The sequence below is a fragment of the Sapajus apella genome, unplaced genomic scaffold, assembly GCF_009761245.1.
Source record: "Sapajus apella isolate SASKATOON/1434 unplaced genomic scaffold, GSC_monkey_1.0 scaffold18, whole genome shotgun sequence".
Lineage (NCBI taxonomy): Eukaryota > Metazoa > Chordata > Mammalia > Primates > Cebidae > Sapajus > Sapajus apella.
This window is the reverse complement of record NW_022436958.1, coordinates 29399548-29418139: the sequence shown is the minus strand read 5'-3', so window position 1 is coordinate 29418139 and position 18592 is coordinate 29399548. Positions and strand designations below refer to the sequence as shown.

The window sequence follows — 18592 nt, the reverse complement described above, 5'->3', positions numbered from 1 at the left end:
ATAGGAAGTTTGAGAAGAAAGATGTTGAACTTGAAAATTCCAATACGAAAATTGTCCATGCTTGGAGAAACATAATTGTTCTTATATGTGTATATTTAAGAGTTAGAATACAGAGGCACATTTTAAATATTTTAATCCTTATATTTTTATTCGCATTTTAGAATTCACAAAGGGCATTGACATGTTTTATTTCACTTCATCCTCAAAACAATCCCTGAGATTGGTGTTAGTATAATCGGGAGAAATTGAGGGGAAAAATTTGCTCATAGTTCTCACACAGCAAGCTTGTAATCAAGCTAGACTCAAATGTGTTCTTTCCAACCAAAATTAAAAAAAAAAATTAACTGACCATACAATAGTGTAGCAGATCCAGGGAATGTACATACTGATGACATATGGCTGAAAAATGTTTCAGCTCCAGGTTTTATTCCTTTTCCTTATGGTTATAGTTTCTTCTCTCTGCTGAAGAAGAGTCTGAAGGCTCTGCAGCCTTGGCTGACAAAAGCCTAGCTAGGCACTTTCTAGCTAGGCAGCTTCTGCACAGTTATCTCCTCCACTGGCCCCAACCCTCCTTCATCCCACCCAGCTACAGCATAGGAACAAGCAATTTTACAGACTCTACTTTAGGTACAAATTTTTTTCTTTTGTGTGAGCTTATGGCAAAAATTTTTAAAAACTGACTATGAGGCATGGAGTCAACAGACATGTTTTATTAAACTAACATTATAATTTTGAATTATTTTTGGCATTTATAAATCAGAAGATATTGCACAGACACATAAAATTATTTATATAAGGATTTCTCTTGGAATATCATTTCAGGCATCAATGACTTATATGCCTAAAATTGTCAGGTACCTACTGTCACTTAGCCTCAGTGGGTATTTTAGTTTGTAATCTGTGGCTTAAGAACCACATCTGTCATTAGGTGAAGGCTATATATTAAAGCTTAGTGGGCCACATGTGGGCAAGTGACACAGATTGTTCCTCAGTCTTACTATCCCTGGTTGAAAGGGAAAAATTGAATGAGATAAGGAGAGAAAAAATATTAAGTATGGCACGCTCTCTTCAGCGTCAGGTAGAAAATCTGCACAAAAACTTGTCATCCCCCACTGAGCCAGAAAAGGAAGAAAATCTTGGCTTGAACTGACAGGCTATAATAAATGCGAAGGGAAGTAGGTGAGACCATTTTAAAGTCCTTGGGAAAAAATTATGTACCGTGGAACTGGTCCAGCATAAGAAATGTCCCCAGAGTTATGTATTATACTAATGGAATCTCTTGACCATCTATGTTTCTCTTTACACCCGAAACTTTGAAGCATCTCTCCTCTTGCCACATGGCTCTCCTTCCACCCCTTCATGCTGGACCCTCTTCCCAAGCCAGCAGCTTAGAGCTATGAAAAAGTTAATACCATTTCTGGGTAGGAGTTAGAGCCAGATAATTTCCCTGGTCTGACTGCCAGGGCTATTTCAATGAGAAAACTCTGCCATTTTCAGAGTAACACTTTCTTAACATATAGTGATAAAGTTTTGCAGTGCCATTAATTCAGGATTGTACTTCATTAACAGTTTGATAGACTCATGCATCTAGTAAGATATGTGTACCTGTGGGAATATATGTTCAAAGTTCCAAACAATTGACTTCCAAATGCATTTTTGGAGCACAACTCATGTACAAGTTGAAAATTGTCTGTTTTAAACTTTGAGGCTAAAGGATAAATTTAACCAACCAGCAGTTACATTCTACTCGTTGTGTATTGCTCATCATGGTAGCTCACCTATTTGAATTAATAGAAGATAATATAGAGGAATTGGCCTAGACTAGCACTTTCCAATAGAAATATAATGTAAGCTATACATCTGAGCTACAGGTATGATTTTAAATTTCCCAAGAGCCACATTAAAAGAAAAACAAAGCAGATGAAAATAATTTAACAGTGTATTTTTAACCCAACATATCTGAATTATTATCATTTGGGAATAAAATTGATATGAAAATTACTGAGATATTTTATATGTTTTTTATACTAAGTCATAGGCCTTTGAAATCGGGACTTACATATTTCAAATACTCAATTGCTACACAAAGTAATTAATCTCTACTGTATTGGGCAGCACAGACATAAACTTAAAGCATCTATTGTTCAACAAGGTCTTTAGCAATCCTTACCATGTAAAAATAATTTCTGGTTTTAAAGAAAAAGCAAGAAGGAAGTTACATAGAAAAATTAGTGATTTTACTCAGCATATTTCGGGGGAAAGGAAGCATATGCAGCAGGTTTGAAAGGTGGACCATATTCAGTCCTGAACCAGCTCACTTTGTCCTTACATGTTCATATTCCCCACAGCAAAGGCATTTGCATTACACAAGCCAGTTCAGATTTTATGATGATTTCACAATGGCATTCAAAGACAGAATCCCTGAATGAATCAGAAAAATATAGCTAATATTATTGACATAGGTGACTGTTCCTCCAGTTAAAGTACAGGTGAAATTCTCCCTTCCTTCAAATGGACTTTGTGATAAAGTTGTATTTGTTTTCTGAACTCACACTCCTTCAAAGAGGATAGAGGGAATGCAGGCAGAGGTGAGACTTGGAGCAATGCTTCTCAAACTCTCTTGAGAAGGTGAGGTCCTTATTCTTCTATAAAATGAAATAATAATTAATTTCTAGAAAACTGAAATGAAAAACAGGCCCACAACTACACCCCCACTTTTTTTATTATTAAAGTACACAGACACAATATTAATTGGTCAAATTGCTTTACAAATTTTTAAACATGGATTCTCCATATGTTTACTTAACCTTGTCACTGGCCAGGAAGGAGTGGCAACCAGCACTGATTGGGGGACCACACTTTCACAGCCAATTTAGGACACTTCTACCCATGCCAGATGGAAAGTGCTTAATTTTCAAACAGCAACTTCATAAATATTTATCGAAGGAGGGGTAGGGTGGGGTTGCTTTACTTGAATTTAGAAAATCCTGAAAGTAGAAATCTGTTAATGACCTAAGACTAACTATAGACAATAAATTATTATTGAAGATTCTTAGTAGAAAATAAACATAAAGTTAATGCTTGCTATATCATAACATGATCTGTGCAGATATGCACCCTAAGGCTTAAAAAAGAGAGCTTTTGAAGAATGGGTGAATTTAAAATGAAGAAGCTTAAAATTTCCTTGCCCAGATATGTTCTTCACAGAGAAAAAAGCTTTCTCCCTGGCTCTGTCTAAATGTAAGTAAACGCCTTGGGAAACACTGAGTCAGGGTGTTTTTTACATGTTTGCATGTTGCTGCTTTAATTTTTTGTCTGCCCACTGCCAATTGAACTCAAATAAGTCGAATTTTTGGAAGGAATTTCATTCGCATTCATGGATCCTGGATTCTTCAGGGGCTTTGAGCTTTTCCTCTGGGATAAGCAAGCACTGCATAAAATAGGAAGTCAATTGGGATTAGAATTCAATATGTCAGCTAACTCAGAAATCCCAGTACAGAATTTAGCACTCCTGGTCAACGGATACTCTCCAGGGAACTTGGCCTCTAGAAATCAATTGTTGGATTCCATCCATCTAACTCAAGAGTTGGTTTGATGGTGGCTGTTTTTATTTTCTATTATGAAGAGAGTGATAATGTTTATTTTATGAGAATAGATGGTAAAAACAATCTTTACTTCAAAAATAGTATCAGTTCTACTGAATGATTAATTTTCAAGATATGTGAATTGGGAAAGCTGAAATCACTGTAAAAAGAATGTAGTGCCTTCAGTTTTTTGGAATGAAATGAAATGTGCACCCAATTAAGACTTTCATTTAACTCAGACATTTAAAATATCCAGAAAATAAATGACTTCTCTTGGCTAAATGTCTTATGTACAATAAAAATAAGGGTAAGTATCAGGTAAAAGGTAAGTGGTATCATTGGATTTCCTCTATAATTAAGAAGAGCTCCAGTGACAGTTTGTTTTCACGGTGCACATTAGAAATTGTGATTGTGCTGGTTTCTCATTTAACTTTAGAATAATTTATTATGGCAAGTAACAGAAAGTAGATAATAGAGATTAAGCAGTTTATACTTTCATACTTCTATGTTGTGTTCCTGTCTTACAGACTTTTATAGTATTGAATAAAGGGAAGGCCATCTTCCGGTTCAGTGCCACCTCTGCCCTGTACATTTTAACTCCCTTCAATCCTCTTAGGAAAATAGCTATTAAGATTTTGGTACATTCATATCCTTTTTCAAGTGATTAATATTAACTGTTTGCACATAATCTGTAAGTATTTTGTAGCTAAATGTAAAATTAAGTTAGGAAATTTCCATATTCTATGGTTTTCATCACTCTCATTTTGCATCTTTGTCACATAAGCCTTATTCTTAAAGTTGATTAATCACATAGACATTACTGAAATACACACTCTTTAACTATATGTGTGTATATATATATATATATATATAGTTAACTATACATATATATATATACACTTTATATATATATATACACTTTATATATATAGAGAGTTAACTATATATATATATAGTTAACTATATAAATATATATACAGTTAAAGAGTGTGTATACACACACACACACACACACACACACACATATATGGATTTATGTAATTTTGTTATCTTTCTAAAAATATTTATATATATAAAATCCTACAAATCTAGAGTAAGATAGCCATATTTACCTTTACCATCTTTATACAAAATTTGTGATGGTGATGAATTTGCAGCAAACAGTGTTATAATAACAGAAAAATCTACCTCCATACCTGAGTTCATCCATAGTTATGATAAAGAACACTTCAATGTATCTTTGAATAAACCCTTAAGCATATTTTCTGTCAGAGAATGTCAGGAGACTTTGGCCAGTACTTAGTAATTCTTGAAATTTCCTGATGGTTGTTGTAAAGGAAGTACTGGAATATTGGCTGAATTTCAAATTCAAGTCATGAGGTATGATGCTGCCATGCAAAACCGATTGCTTAGTAAAGACTCTGGAAGTTAATAAAAGAAGTTGGCATATATTTCCAAATGGTCTTAAGGGATTTGGCTTCATGATTCCACTGGTGTTAAAAAGGACTCCACAATTAATTCATTTGTTGATCAATTTGATAAAACAATTCATTTCTAATTGCATCTTGTTTGATAGCTTTGGCAATAAGAGATATAAAAATACCATTATAATTATCATAAGCTCATACTACTTTTTTTAAAGGATTCTAAAATTTAAAAGACCATTCTAATTTTAAGGTGATAGCAAGAAATTTCTTAGTGATATAAATATGCTATTACTAAAATTACAAGATTTGAAACATAAAAATCATATGATGAGGGTTTTTACCCTTATGGAAGTTTCCTTATCCCAGTTTGTATTCCTAGTGCCATCATGTGGTCATTTGATGAAAACTTTCTTTTACAGCTATGGAAAATTTTTGTTTTGGCCGTAAACTACAGTGGAGCAAGTATTGGATATTAATGCAGAAAACGTATATTCTAGGCCTGGGCCCTTTATCTAATTCCTCTACAGCTTAGTTAGGCCTTATTTCTCTGATTCTAAAAATATAGTGATAAAACTAATTGTTTTTTAAGTTCCCTTTCAGCTATATAATTCTGTTATGCCTGTTCATTTGTTTTAGGTACCACTTAGAGTATATTTATTCACTTACAGATACTGTTCCAAGCATTTCCAATATATTAACTCATGTAGTCTTCATGTCAGAATGATTACATGACAAAATGACCACATTTTTAGCTTCATTACAGAGAAGTAGGAAGAGATACAAGGCAATAGCACAGAGAGGTTGAGTCACTTGGCCAACATCACTTTGCTATGTTGAATTTGAATTACATTTCCATCATGTTAAGTGCTAACCTTCAAGCATATTCACTTTTAATGTTAGCCAATGTTGCTGTACTTGTATAAATTCAGTCAAAATAGAGCAACCCAACAATTAGCATTACGGTGCTTATACTACAATTTTTTTTCATGCATTGAACTATGTTGGATAAGATGTGTTTAAGAAATTACAATATTGCAGATAAGTGCCCTTCCTCCACAATTTACTAGTTTATTCACCTGAATGAGTTCACGTCAATACTTTCTGCTGAAAAACTATGCAACTCCAGGTGACACAAAAATAGTCTTCTTACTGAAGTTCTCTATGAGTTGAATATCTTGATTTAATAATTGTTGTAAAAACAACACCATATACTGATATTACCCACATTTTACACATGGACAAAATTGAAATATAAAGAGATTAGATGACTTGCTCACAGTGCATTTATCCCTGAGTTTTGGCTAAGCTTTTCAATGTTAGCTTCTTGTAATATAACACTTGGATTTGGATTTTCTTTTGTGTGTTCCTTAACAATAACCTACATTATTCAGCATGCTAATTATGTGCACTATTTTGACAAACTGTGTGTTTATGACAATGAGTAGCCCTCCTGATTGGACAAAGAATGTAGAGTAAGTTCAACTTACATTTTTTAATAACAGATATACATTTGAGATTTTGAAACTGTGCCTTCAAGTATTCTCAAAATAAAACTGAAAAGCATTTTATTAAAGCCATTTCTAGACAAAGTTATGCAGCAAGAGGACAATGCTCATTGGTCCCCCCGCCTACTGGCATTAAATCTGATTACATCTCTCTTTCGCCTGTACCTGGTCTTCAACAGAATACCACTACTCTTGGACATTTACCCCTTTTCCTTTAAAATCTACAGTAGCCAAAACAAATGTGGTCATAGCAATTGCAGAAAAGAGCCAATGTGATAGACCTTGGTTCCAGTTAAACTCCAGATAAATTCATTGAGTCAAGAATCAAAAAGCATTAGTTACAAATGCCATGTAAAGACAATATTGAACCTCACAAAGTTTTCATTTCCATCAGGCACATCCAATTCATGTCAGGCCAATATCAGTTCCAAGTGTGGTCACCAACAAGTTGAAAAATAATCCAAAGTTTCAGGATTGTCGAACTTGAAAATTCAGTAGACTGAAGACTAAACTAACAGAAATGAATTTTTTGTAGAGCTTTCAGAAACCAGAAGCATTGCTAACTATATTGACGGCCTCTCTGTTCTGGGGATTCCTTCAAGGCAGAGAGGCCAGATTTGTGATAACTGCAGCTGGGCTACTCTACCCATAGCTGCTCACCTGCCCACACTTCCCATTTGTAATGCCTGTTACTACACAGCTGCTGACCCGACCCGTAACAGCTACAGAAGTAAGGATTAGGTTGGTGTGAACATAATTGCGGTTTTTGCCATTACCTTCAATTGAAGGTAACATTTGCACCAACCTATTTCCAAGAGTGTCTCCTTTCTTATAGGCTGAGGCCAAGAAGAAAACTGACATTCTGAAGAAAATAATAAATTTTATATACAAAAAAATTGTAAAACATTGAAGTTAATATAGGAGGCCCCACAGGTTTTCAGTCACCCTAGTTTCTGTGATTTTATCTCACTCTCACATCCCAATTTCTGAGAAGATTTAAACTTTGGAAATATGTAAGTTTCTGAATTATCATAAGAATTTTATTCTAAATTAAATTTTTACTTCTTATAACCCTAGAATTATTTACTTTGACTTTAAAGGAGTCCTTATTCCAAGTAAGCTTAACTATCTTGGAGAAAAAGAAGACATAAGACATGCTAATTTGTCAATTTTCTCTCATTCTTAGAACACCATTAAAATTGATGAGATTTTTTTTCCCTAAAAGAAAATCATTTCATGCCTCTGCAATATTATTTATTGGCTATTCTATCATGTAAACATACTAAATATTTCTCAGGAGATTTTGTTTATTTATGTAAATACCAAGACATTTCAGACAATAGCTAGATAGATTTCATGCACCTTATATTTCTCACAGTACTCTTAAGACACTTTATAAAACAACTCTTTGTGTATTAGGAAGTTGAATTTAAATTTAGGGCTACATTTTGTTTGTATGAAAATAAAATCCATCTGCTTAGTTTTCTTTTTTAATATTCATCTATTCCACTGATGGAGTGATAAGAAATTGGTATGCTATAAAAAAACACTGTAACTTTATCAAATTTTTTGGATGTTTGTTTTCAGATACACCTTCACAGGAATATATACTTTTGAATCACTTATAAAAATTATTGCAAGGGGATTCTGTTTAGAGGATTTTACTTTCCTTCGGGATCCATGGAACTGGCTTGATTTCACTGTCATTACATTTGCGTAAGTGCCTTTTTTGAAACTTTAAGAGAGAACATCGTCTGGTTTTCTATCAGTGCTTATGCTTTTAAAAATAGGCTTGCTTTACTTGTGGAATATTTTGGTGTGATTTATCCATTCAAACTCTGGATTTCAATGTAGCACAATAAAGGTCTAAGTGGAATTTCACCATGGCATGAAATCTTTGCAGTAGTTGAAAACTACAATTTTCACACACAGCATCTGTCAGAGAATTTCATATATGCCACTCTTACACACACACATACACACACACACAATCACATATGAACATATACATTCTAATATCAAAACACAAGCATATTTGTAATACATCTGTGAAAATAAATTTTAAAATTCAACCACAAAACAGTTTTATTGGCTACACAAATTTGCAATGACCTTGCTTATATTACACACAGCTTCTTTTGTGGTCTGGTAGAATAATAAAAAATATCTACTAGCATCAAAACAATCTGACAAATCAAACTAAGAAAAGAAAAGAAGATATTTGAAATATTATGTATTTAATATGTTAAATTACTGATTTCTTAGACCTTTAGAGGGATACATTCTCTCTGCCTCTTTCTGTTTCTCTCCTGACCCTTCCGTCTTTTCTTCTTCCCTTTTATGGCTTTCTTCATCTCTTTAGTCTCAACATAAACCTCTTTACCCTTATCAACTATTCATACCCACTAAGTAATATGCCTAGTTTATGCACCCCTGTGCTTTTTTCTAATGGTAAACTTCCTCAGGAAAAGACCCAGAAAAATAATAGAAAACCATTCAGGAGTAAGTTAATGTAGGGCGTAGGAGGAGGCTGCCCATCAACATTTACCCTCATCTCTTCTTCAGGAGCTGATTTCTTGGTATCTTACAACTGTGATGTAGTGGATAGGGGCAGGAGAGGTAGCACTGATATACTCAGGACTCCAAATACTGCATGTTTGGTCTTAATTTCCTATCTGATTAGAATGAGCCAATTTTTTGCCAGGTTTTCTGGCCATAGCTCAAATGAAGGCATACAGGACTTCTATTTCTTAAGAACAAAATGGCAATAATAATAGGGGCATTATTGGACTGTCATAAAGTATTATTCTTAATTTGCCTAACTTTCCAAGTTACACTAGGAAAATCTTATCTCATATATAAAAGCAGTAAGGCAATCTGCCTTTTCAAGCCTAAATTTCTGTTGGGTGATTTTACATATTTTCCATAGTGATGGAATCTAATTTCTGATTTGCCACTTACAATATTTATCATTTAAAATCACCAAGAAGGTCTTTATGAAAGACCCATGCAAGTAATATAAATCTTGCTAAAATCTTGAATAACTCTGATTTAATTCTACAGGTTTGTAACAGAATTTGTAAACCTAGGCAAATTTTCAGCTCTTCGCACTTTCAGAGTCTTGAGAGCTTTGAAAACTATTTCTGTAGTTCCAGGTAAGAAGTGATTCGAGTAAAGCATAGGCTCCTTGTATCTACAGTGCTTTCTTTGTATCTTGTTATCGTGTTTGTGTGTGAACTCCCTATTACAGGTACGTCACAGAATTTGTGGACCTGGGCAATGTCTCGGCATTGAGAACATTCAGAGTTCTTCGAGCACTGAAGACAATTTCAGTCATTCCAGGTGAGAGCTAGGTTAGACACTGAGACTGACTCCATCATGTTTTTCAGCATCTTTTTTTTTTTTTTTTTTTGCTTGACAAAATGGAATCATAAGACTAGATATTCCAAAGAAAATGATTCTTATTGTTTAGACATAAGTTTTATCAACCTTGGAGTTTAACAATGTCTTATGTGAGATACTGTAATTTGAGGTCAGGGTGATTTGCACTTACAAATATCATGGGTTTTTTTCCCCCATGTTAACGTTATCAAGAATTTGCTCCCTTTTGAATGTACCAGTCTGTAGTTTCTTATTTATTAGAGTCATTAATGACTATGTGTGTACAATGTAAATCTTCTAAGTATTTTGCTAACAAAAGAGAAGGGAATAAGATAATAAAGAATAGTGTAAGTTTGCATGGAGGATTTATTACCTTAAGGCACATTTCTACTGCAAACCACTTGCAGTTTCACAGCAAAATATTTTCTACTTATACATAGGAATTTTAAAATATTTATTCAGATATTTTATTATAAAACTGACCTCTGACCCTAATCAAAGCGTGGAGCAAGTTTCAGTAGCAAAAAGGAAAAAGACAGAGCCCTTTCCTTAATATAGGCTCCATGAAGAACATGAACCTTCCATTACTTTATCTCAGCCTAATGGGATATGAATCCTCATTTCATTGTTTAAATCATTACATTTCTGGAGTTCATCTTCATAAGTGCCTCCCCTTTCCATGAAGTGTTGCTTCTCCACTAGCATTGTAAACATTTTTGGACTTATGCATGAAATCTATGTTTTCAAGAAAATTGTGTGAAGCTTTTATTATTTCAGATGTGTTAAGTCTTCACAGTAATAGGCTTCTTTCTTTCAGGCCTGAAAACCATTGTGGGAGCCCTGATCCAATCTGTGAAGAAGCTCTCAGATGTAATGATCCTGACTGTTTTCTGTCTGAGCGTGTTTGCTCTCATTGGGCTGCAGCTGTTCATGGGCAACCTGAGGAATAAATGTATACAATGGCCTCCCACCAATGCTTCCCTGGAGGAACATACTATAGAAAAGAATATAACTGTGAATTACAATGGCACACTTATAAATGAAACTGTCTTTGAGTTTGACTGGAAGTCATATATTCAAGATTCAAGTAAGAATTATTGTTATATACATTTCCTAAAAAAGTAGAATTGAATTGTTTGTAACACAAAGGATAAAGACTTGAGAAGAGATGGATATCCCATTTTGTGTGATGTGCTTATTACACATTGCATGCCTGTATCAAAACATCTCATGTACCCCATATATAGAAACACCAACCATGTACCCACAAAAATTAAAATTAAAAATTAAAACCTAACAAAATAAATAAAACAATTACTTACAAAAAAGAATTACTATTATGTATATTTAGTCTTTTCATTGCTAATGTGCCTTCCATCTATGCATGAAAAATATTTTTAAATGAACACATAACAAGTTGTGATCTTTTAGAAAATTACCGAATCAGCCAGTCACAGGCCTGTAATCCCAGCACTTTGGGAGGCTGAGGCAGGTGGATCACAAGGTCAGGAGTTCGAGACCAGCCTGACCAACATAATGAAACCCTGTCTCTAAAAAAAAAGAAAATTACCTCTAAAAAAACAAGAAGAAAAAAAAGAAATTATTCAAACTATTTAACAATATTTAAAATTATATCGTATTTGGTATTTCTATCCCTGGATTTTAAATAATAGATTACTTATATTTCTGGAACTAATTTTAAAGAAGAATTTTGTTAATCACCTTATCAATGGCTTACACATACATTTAACTATTTTGTTCATAATTACTCTAGTTTTGACATCTAAATGCCACTTTCTATTTTATCATCATTTGGAAGGCTGAATAATTCAGCTAGAAAGGATTTTCCTAGGATCTTTGGTTACTATACATTCTTTCTGAGGTAACTGATATAATCAAAGGAGATAAAATATGTGAATGCCTTTTGTGAATTCTACAGTACTATGCAAATGTAGCCATTATACATTAATTACACAATGTCTTTTATGTATCAGAAACACTGAGAAAAATAATGGAGATAATTAATGGCTTCAGGGTGTTATAGATTAATAGATTATTTTATTACTTTAAGGAAATAAAATGATATCTAAAAGTATATATTATTCTTATATTTGAAAAGTAGTATTACATCAAAAAAAAGAAAATTACAGTTAATAAAACTTCAGGTGAGAGTAATAGAAAATGTTAGTCAGCTGCAGTGGCTCACACCTATAATCCTAGCACTTTGAGAGGCTGAAGCTGGAAGATCACTTGAGGCAAGGAGTTTGAGACCAGCATGGGCAACATAGTGAGACCCCTTCTCTGCAAAAAAAAAAAAATATATATATATATATAGATACACACACACATATATTATATAACATAATGTATATATAATATGTATATATGTGTGTGTATATATTTTATATAGACACATACATATATGAGTTGGGTGAGGTGGCATGCACCTATAGTCTCAGGTAGTAAGGAGGCTGAGATGGGAAGATCACTTGAACCTGGGAGGCCAGGACTGAAGTGAGCCATGATTGTGCCACTGAACTCCAGCATGGGTGACAGAGTAAGACTCTATCTCAGTAATAATAATAATTGTGCTAATACGTTTTCTCTTTCTAAAGTGACAATAAAAAGTGTGTAAGTTTTTTCTCTCTTTAATTTTAGAATCTGCCAGTAGTAATATTTTAAAATCAAGGAGAATTAGAACATGATTAATAAGAAATGGAAAAGTCTTTTTTAAGGAAAAGCGTTAAACCTACACAACTCAGATTTTAGTTGTTCTTGCATATAGTATACATTTATTATTTTAAGGTGATGAATAATATTTTGGAAAAAAAAAAGAAAGAAACTTCAGTGACTGATTGTGTGGAACAAACAGAATAAATTACAGAAAGTTACCAGTGGTTTGATACTTACTAATGTAATGACAGCATAGTTAAAAAAGAAAGAACTAATCAGTGTCTCCTTATAGTTATAAATCTGGAAAATACCTTGGATTGATACAAATTAACTGTTCCATGACATTCAGTGATATTCTAATAAATAATTTGCAGACAATTGTAAATCTTTAGATTTAGTTGTAGATCTTTAGTTGTTAATCTTTGGATTAAGAACAGTGTCAGAGAAATACACAAATGTTTCTTATTCACTTGATATGATGCCAGTAGTTCCAATTCAGTCACCAATTCCCCAAAATCTGTTGTTTGTTTTATCTAAGTTCAAAATACTGACTAGGAGGGTTATTTAGGGTGTATTCTCTCTAGGGAAAATTTATTGGACTGCATTTTTCCTATATGCAAAGTGAAAAAAATAAATAATATCTGAGGTCATTTTCAGCTCTCAACATCTATGATTCTTATATTAAGCCAAATGCAAATATAAAAAAATGGCTCATTTTTGAAAGTGATAAAAAAATTAAATCGATTTAAATTAAAGATAAATATTGTAACTGAAAATTCATATTTTCCTCAGGTTAAGTCTTTTAGATAATTGAATTTAATGGGAAAAACTTCATTTATAAATATGAGATATCAAAAGCTATAAAATATCATCCAGAAACTCTTATGATCTTTTCACTTTGTTTAATTTTAATTGAAATTTAGAAAATACTATGTCAACTTTCCTGTCTGAGTTCAAGAAGTCAAGATAGCAGAAATAAAAATGATATTTTTCCTTATGTGGTTCTGTGTCCTTTATGGAACACTGCATGGAATAAATTCCTCAGAAAACTTGACATCTAGAAAATATATGTTCTTACAAAATCCAGCAGTGATTGTACAATTCACGTTTTTCTCTTTTTGTCTTTTATTTACTTATTCATTCAATAAACTTTACAGAAAGGCTATCCAGTCTCAAACAAACATGAATATAGAAATAATTAATGAACCAGGCTTTCTTTCTAGGACATATGCTTGTAAATAAGTAATTACAGTATAGGAGTGTTACTATAAGAATAATTCAAGTATATACATGTTACTGGTAGCACAGTGAGGGGGTTCTTAATTGTGTCAATATTTAGTGGAAAGAAAGTTGAAAATATCAAGGAAGAAGTTACAGAAGAACTGGATGTTGCAAGAAGCCAAGGAGTTTGCAAGAAACAGGCAGCTTTGAGATAATGTAGTGTTCACCTAGAGTCATTATTTTAGCTTTAGTAATTAAGACTTTTTAAAATTTCTTTCATTGCAGTTGTTGATATGATTTATGCATATTTTACTGTAAGTTGGCTATATTCTGTGAGAATATAAATTATATTTAATTATTAAATGTATATTTGTTAAAAATATAGAAGACCAGAAGATATACTATTCTCTTATTTTGAAATATGTGGCTGTTTTGAGAAAACAAAGAAATTCCTGTCATTTCTCTCTATTTTTACTGAATGATTTTTTTTCATGAGAATGGTGGACAAATGCTAATACCCTTTTGAAAGATTATGTTGGTAACTGTTATTGTCACTAACTTTACCATAATGAAGAAATACTTTGCACTGTAAAGTATCTAGATAAAATATCTAGAATTTGGAGGGAGAAGAGATAAATGCTTGTGTCTTTGAATAAATTATATATTTAAAATTACTCAATAAACTTAAAAGTAGAACCTGACCTTCCTCTTCTCATTTTAGTGTTTTTAACAATGCAAATGTTCATCATATAACTTTCTTTTTTGAAACAGGATATCATTATTTCCTGGAGGGTTTTTTAGATGCACTACTATGTGGAAATAGCTCTGATGCAGGGTAAGTCAATAATTTGTGTGTATCTGTGTATCTTTGTGTGTACACACACACACACACACGTATATATATATACATGTGCATCTTTTCTCTCTTTTTATAGAAACTGCAGATAACAGCCAACTAATTTTATTGACATTAATTTGTTATATGTAATGTTTTTTATAAAGTATGAGATTATTTAAATATTAGGCAAGATTTATGTTTTTTAAAGCAAGAATGCTTTTAGACACATGCACATGTATGTTCATTGCAGCACTATTCACAAAACAAAGACATGGAACCACGCTAAATGCCCATCAATGATAGGCTGGATAAAGAAAATGTAGTACACCATGGAATACTTTACAGCCATAAAAAATAATTAGATCATGTCCTTTGCAGGAATATGGATGGAACTAGAGGCCATTATCCTTAGTTAACTATTGCAGAAACAGAAAACTACCAGACAGTACCACATGTCCTCACTTATAAGTGGGAGCTAAATGATGAGACCATGTGGACACATAGAGGGGAACAACAGACAATAGGGCCTACCAGAGGGTGGAATGTGGGAGGAGGGAGAGGACCAGGAAAAAAACTGGTGGGTACTGGCTTCATACCTGGGCGATGAAATAATCTGTTCAACAAACCCCCATTACACACATTTATCTATATAACAAACCTGCACATGCATGCACCCCTGAACGTCAAACAAAAGTATAAAAAAAAGGAGAAAAATATCTATTAAACATCCACTGCACATAACAGCAAAAATCCAAAAAGGAGTTTATTTTTACTCCTTTATTAGGAGTAAATAATAATAACAATGCTGTTTCTCTTAAATAAGTATATTGAACTATAAACTCTGGAGACTTCATACTAGTAAAAATGGAGATGTTGAAAATGCAAATTATCAATGAAAAATTATTTTGTAAATTATTATTAGAAATGCTGTACGATATTTTAATGATGAAACCAAGTAGCTAATAAGACTATACACAAAGTTGGGAAATAGATTAGTTACTTACTTATCATACAATATTAGTTACTTATTTATCATATCATATTATAAATAGAGCATGGTATCATAGTAAAAAGTCAGCCGAATATCTGGTAATACTTTCTTTTGCCCCACTTGCAGCCAATGTCCAGAGGGATATATATGTGTGAAAGCTGGTAGAAATCCCAATTACGGCTACACAAGCTTTGATACCTTCAGCTGGGCTTTTTTGTCCTTGTTTCGACTAATGACTCAGGACTTCTGGGAAAATCTTTATCAGCTGGTGAGAAACGAAAGAGTCACATTCTCTAAGAAAAAGAATACAAGAAAACCAATTGAGTTATGAAAATAAAACCACGGGATAATAGAGTAGAAAGAGCAGAACTTGAAATGAGACTTGAGTTCCTCTATCCTATTGATTATAATACGTATTGAGCAGAGTGATGCCAGGGACTGCAGTTCTCTCCCATTTCTGCTTGGCTCAAAACCTGTTCTCTACCCTTCTCAGGCACAGATTGTCCTAAACAGAAGGCACATTCTCCCTTCAGCCCTATCTGCCCCCTCAAATATTATCCCTCAGGTGGGAGGTAATGAAAATGAAGAAGCAGGCATAGAAAGATAACTTTGGTTTCTTCCTTGACTTTCCTCAAAGGCTCAGCTCTTTAATGGAGGACTCCATGGTATTTTACTGACTGTTTCATTCTTGGTGAATACAAGAATTCTTCCCTAGGGATCATAATGTGAATGCATAAGCTAGGGGAGAAGTAAAAAGCTGAAGTTAAAGAAACAAAGAATCAAAAAAAGTACAGGGTGCTGTGACCAACATAATCGCTATTTATATCTGAGTTTTGCTAGACACACAAGTAAACTGAAAGTCAAAGCCACCACTTAGTGAAATAATATTGAGAAATAAATCTGATATTATTGTTTACAGACACTACGTGCTGCTGGGAAAACGTACATGATATTTTTTGTGCTGGTCATTTTCTTGGGCTCATTCTACCTAATAAACCTGATCCTGGCTGTGGTGGCCATGGCCTATGAGGAGCAGAATCAGGCCACCTTGGAAGAAGCTGAACAGAAAGAGGCTGAATTTCAGCAGATGATTGAACAGCTTAAAAAGCAACAGGAGGCAGCTCAGGTAAAGTTGCCCTGTCTCATGGCACTGTGCTTTTATTGTTGTTCTGATTATTACAAAAATATTGAAGAGAAAGTGAATACCTAAGGGCAGGTCATGATACGAGGAATTAGTAAAGATTTCTATGTTTTGATAATCTACTTATTTAGTTTAAATATTTTGTTAATTTATTTTAAGATGTATGTAATATTAACCACAATAGAACTCTCTCATGTTATTTTAATCATTGGAAGATTCTCTAAGTAATGGGAAAATGTTATTTTGGGGTGTTTTCAAGTGAGAGACATTTATTGAATGAGTAGACTGGCATTGGGAGGAAATTCTCTTTTCTTAGAACAAGAAATCATTGGTTACCATATAAAAAGTTGCTCCTCTAGTTCTTAAACATAGTCTCTTTTGTCTTTACCTAAAAATATGTTGGCTTTTAATGTGGTTGCTTTATTACCTTTATAAGGAAGCGATAAAATAATATAATGGTCTCTGATATAGCAGCATCCAATAGATATATGAATGTCACCAGTCTTACAGAGATCACTCATCTAAAAGGGATTACTTATTTTTATAGTGAAGTGTTAGTCCTTGCAGTGTGATAAATCATAAAATGCATCTCCTAGCACTCTCATCTTTCGGTTTAGCATGCAAACTTATTGCCTTTACTAAAGAAGAAAGCTGTCTCAGAAATATTAATTTACATGCAAGAGTAATTAATTTATTGAGGTTACCCTGGGAACAATGATAATAATAAAAAAGTATCAACTTAGTGTCAGTACAATCTATAATCAAAAAACATTGTTCTATTCCATGTCCATGTGGCCCTTAAGAACCAGTACTGAGTTCGAAGATGGTGGGAACAGTTTTTGGAGAAGTGGATGTCTTATCTGGCTCAGCAGAAACTGTTGATTCTCCCTCTTCCATTCTTCTGGATATTGTGGATGGGTCAGAAAGGGATTTTATTATAACTGACCATAAATTGGATTAACAATATCTTGAGGGTATTGGACAATCCAATTTCAATAACTAGAGAAAGTACGTCAGATTCTTATCCCATTCCCCTGCCTTAAGATATGACTTCAGGTAACTCATTAGGTTTTCTTCTATGCTCCAGTTTCTTTTTCAGAGAAAAGAAAACAACACTAATGAAATACCAATTTTCAGAGTAAATCAAATCCCAACAAGTAATGCATTTATGTTCTTGTTGATGCCTGATGGATATTTTTGAATATGTGTTCTGAGGGCATTAACACAGACATAATAAATGTTACCATGGAGAAAACCAAATTATCTCTGAAAGCCTTCATGAGGTGAAAAGAAAAAAAAAAAAAAAAAAAAAAAACCTCCTCTTACACTTCCAGAGAATCTTCTCTGTGAGATGATCCTCAATCAGCTCAATATATTTTTTAAATGTCATGCAAACACTTCAGCCATTTTAAAGAAGGATACAGTTTTTTCAGGTGTTATGCTAAAACTATTTCTCTTAAATGTAGCAAGCAGTGACTGCAACTGCCTCAGAACATTCCAGGGAGCCCAGTGCAGCAGGCAGGCTCTCAGACAGCTCATCAGGAGCCTCTAAGTTGAGTTCCAAGAGTGCCAAGGAAAGGAGAAATCGGAGGAAGAAAAGAAAACAGAAAGAGCAGTCTGGTGGGGAAGAGAAAGATGAGGATGAATTCCATAAATCTGAATCTGAGGACAGCATCAGGAGGAAAGGATTTCGCTTCTCCATTGAAGGGAACAGATTGACATATGAAAAGAGGTACTCTTCCCCACATCAGGTATGGCACTGCTGAGTTTACTGATGTATGGATGAAAATTAAAACATGGGAGAGAGAGGGAGAGTTAAAATAGACTTAGG

The 18592-nt window shown here is 33.5% G+C and overlaps 1 protein-coding gene across 3 annotated transcripts in view; it reads left to right on the top strand.

Annotated features, from left to right (window-relative positions):
- SCN1A (sodium voltage-gated channel alpha subunit 1) overlaps positions 1-18592 on the top strand; it is a 125483-nt gene that overhangs the window by 59050 nt on the left and 47841 nt on the right. For all 3 annotated transcript variants that reach the window (XM_032286609.1, XM_032286611.1, XM_032286610.1), the window contains exons 3-11: positions 4112-4230; positions 6394-6483; positions 8104-8232; positions 9767-9858; positions 10715-10984; positions 14563-14626; positions 15747-15888; positions 16540-16746; positions 18228-18512. In XM_032286609.1, coding sequence (XP_032142500.1) covers positions 4112-4230; positions 6394-6483; positions 8104-8232; positions 9767-9858; positions 10715-10984; positions 14563-14626; positions 15747-15888; positions 16540-16746; positions 18228-18512 — 1398 coding nt within the window. The remainder of the gene's footprint in view (positions 1-4111; positions 4231-6393; positions 6484-8103; positions 8233-9766; positions 9859-10714; positions 10985-14562; positions 14627-15746; positions 15889-16539; positions 16747-18227; positions 18513-18592) is intronic.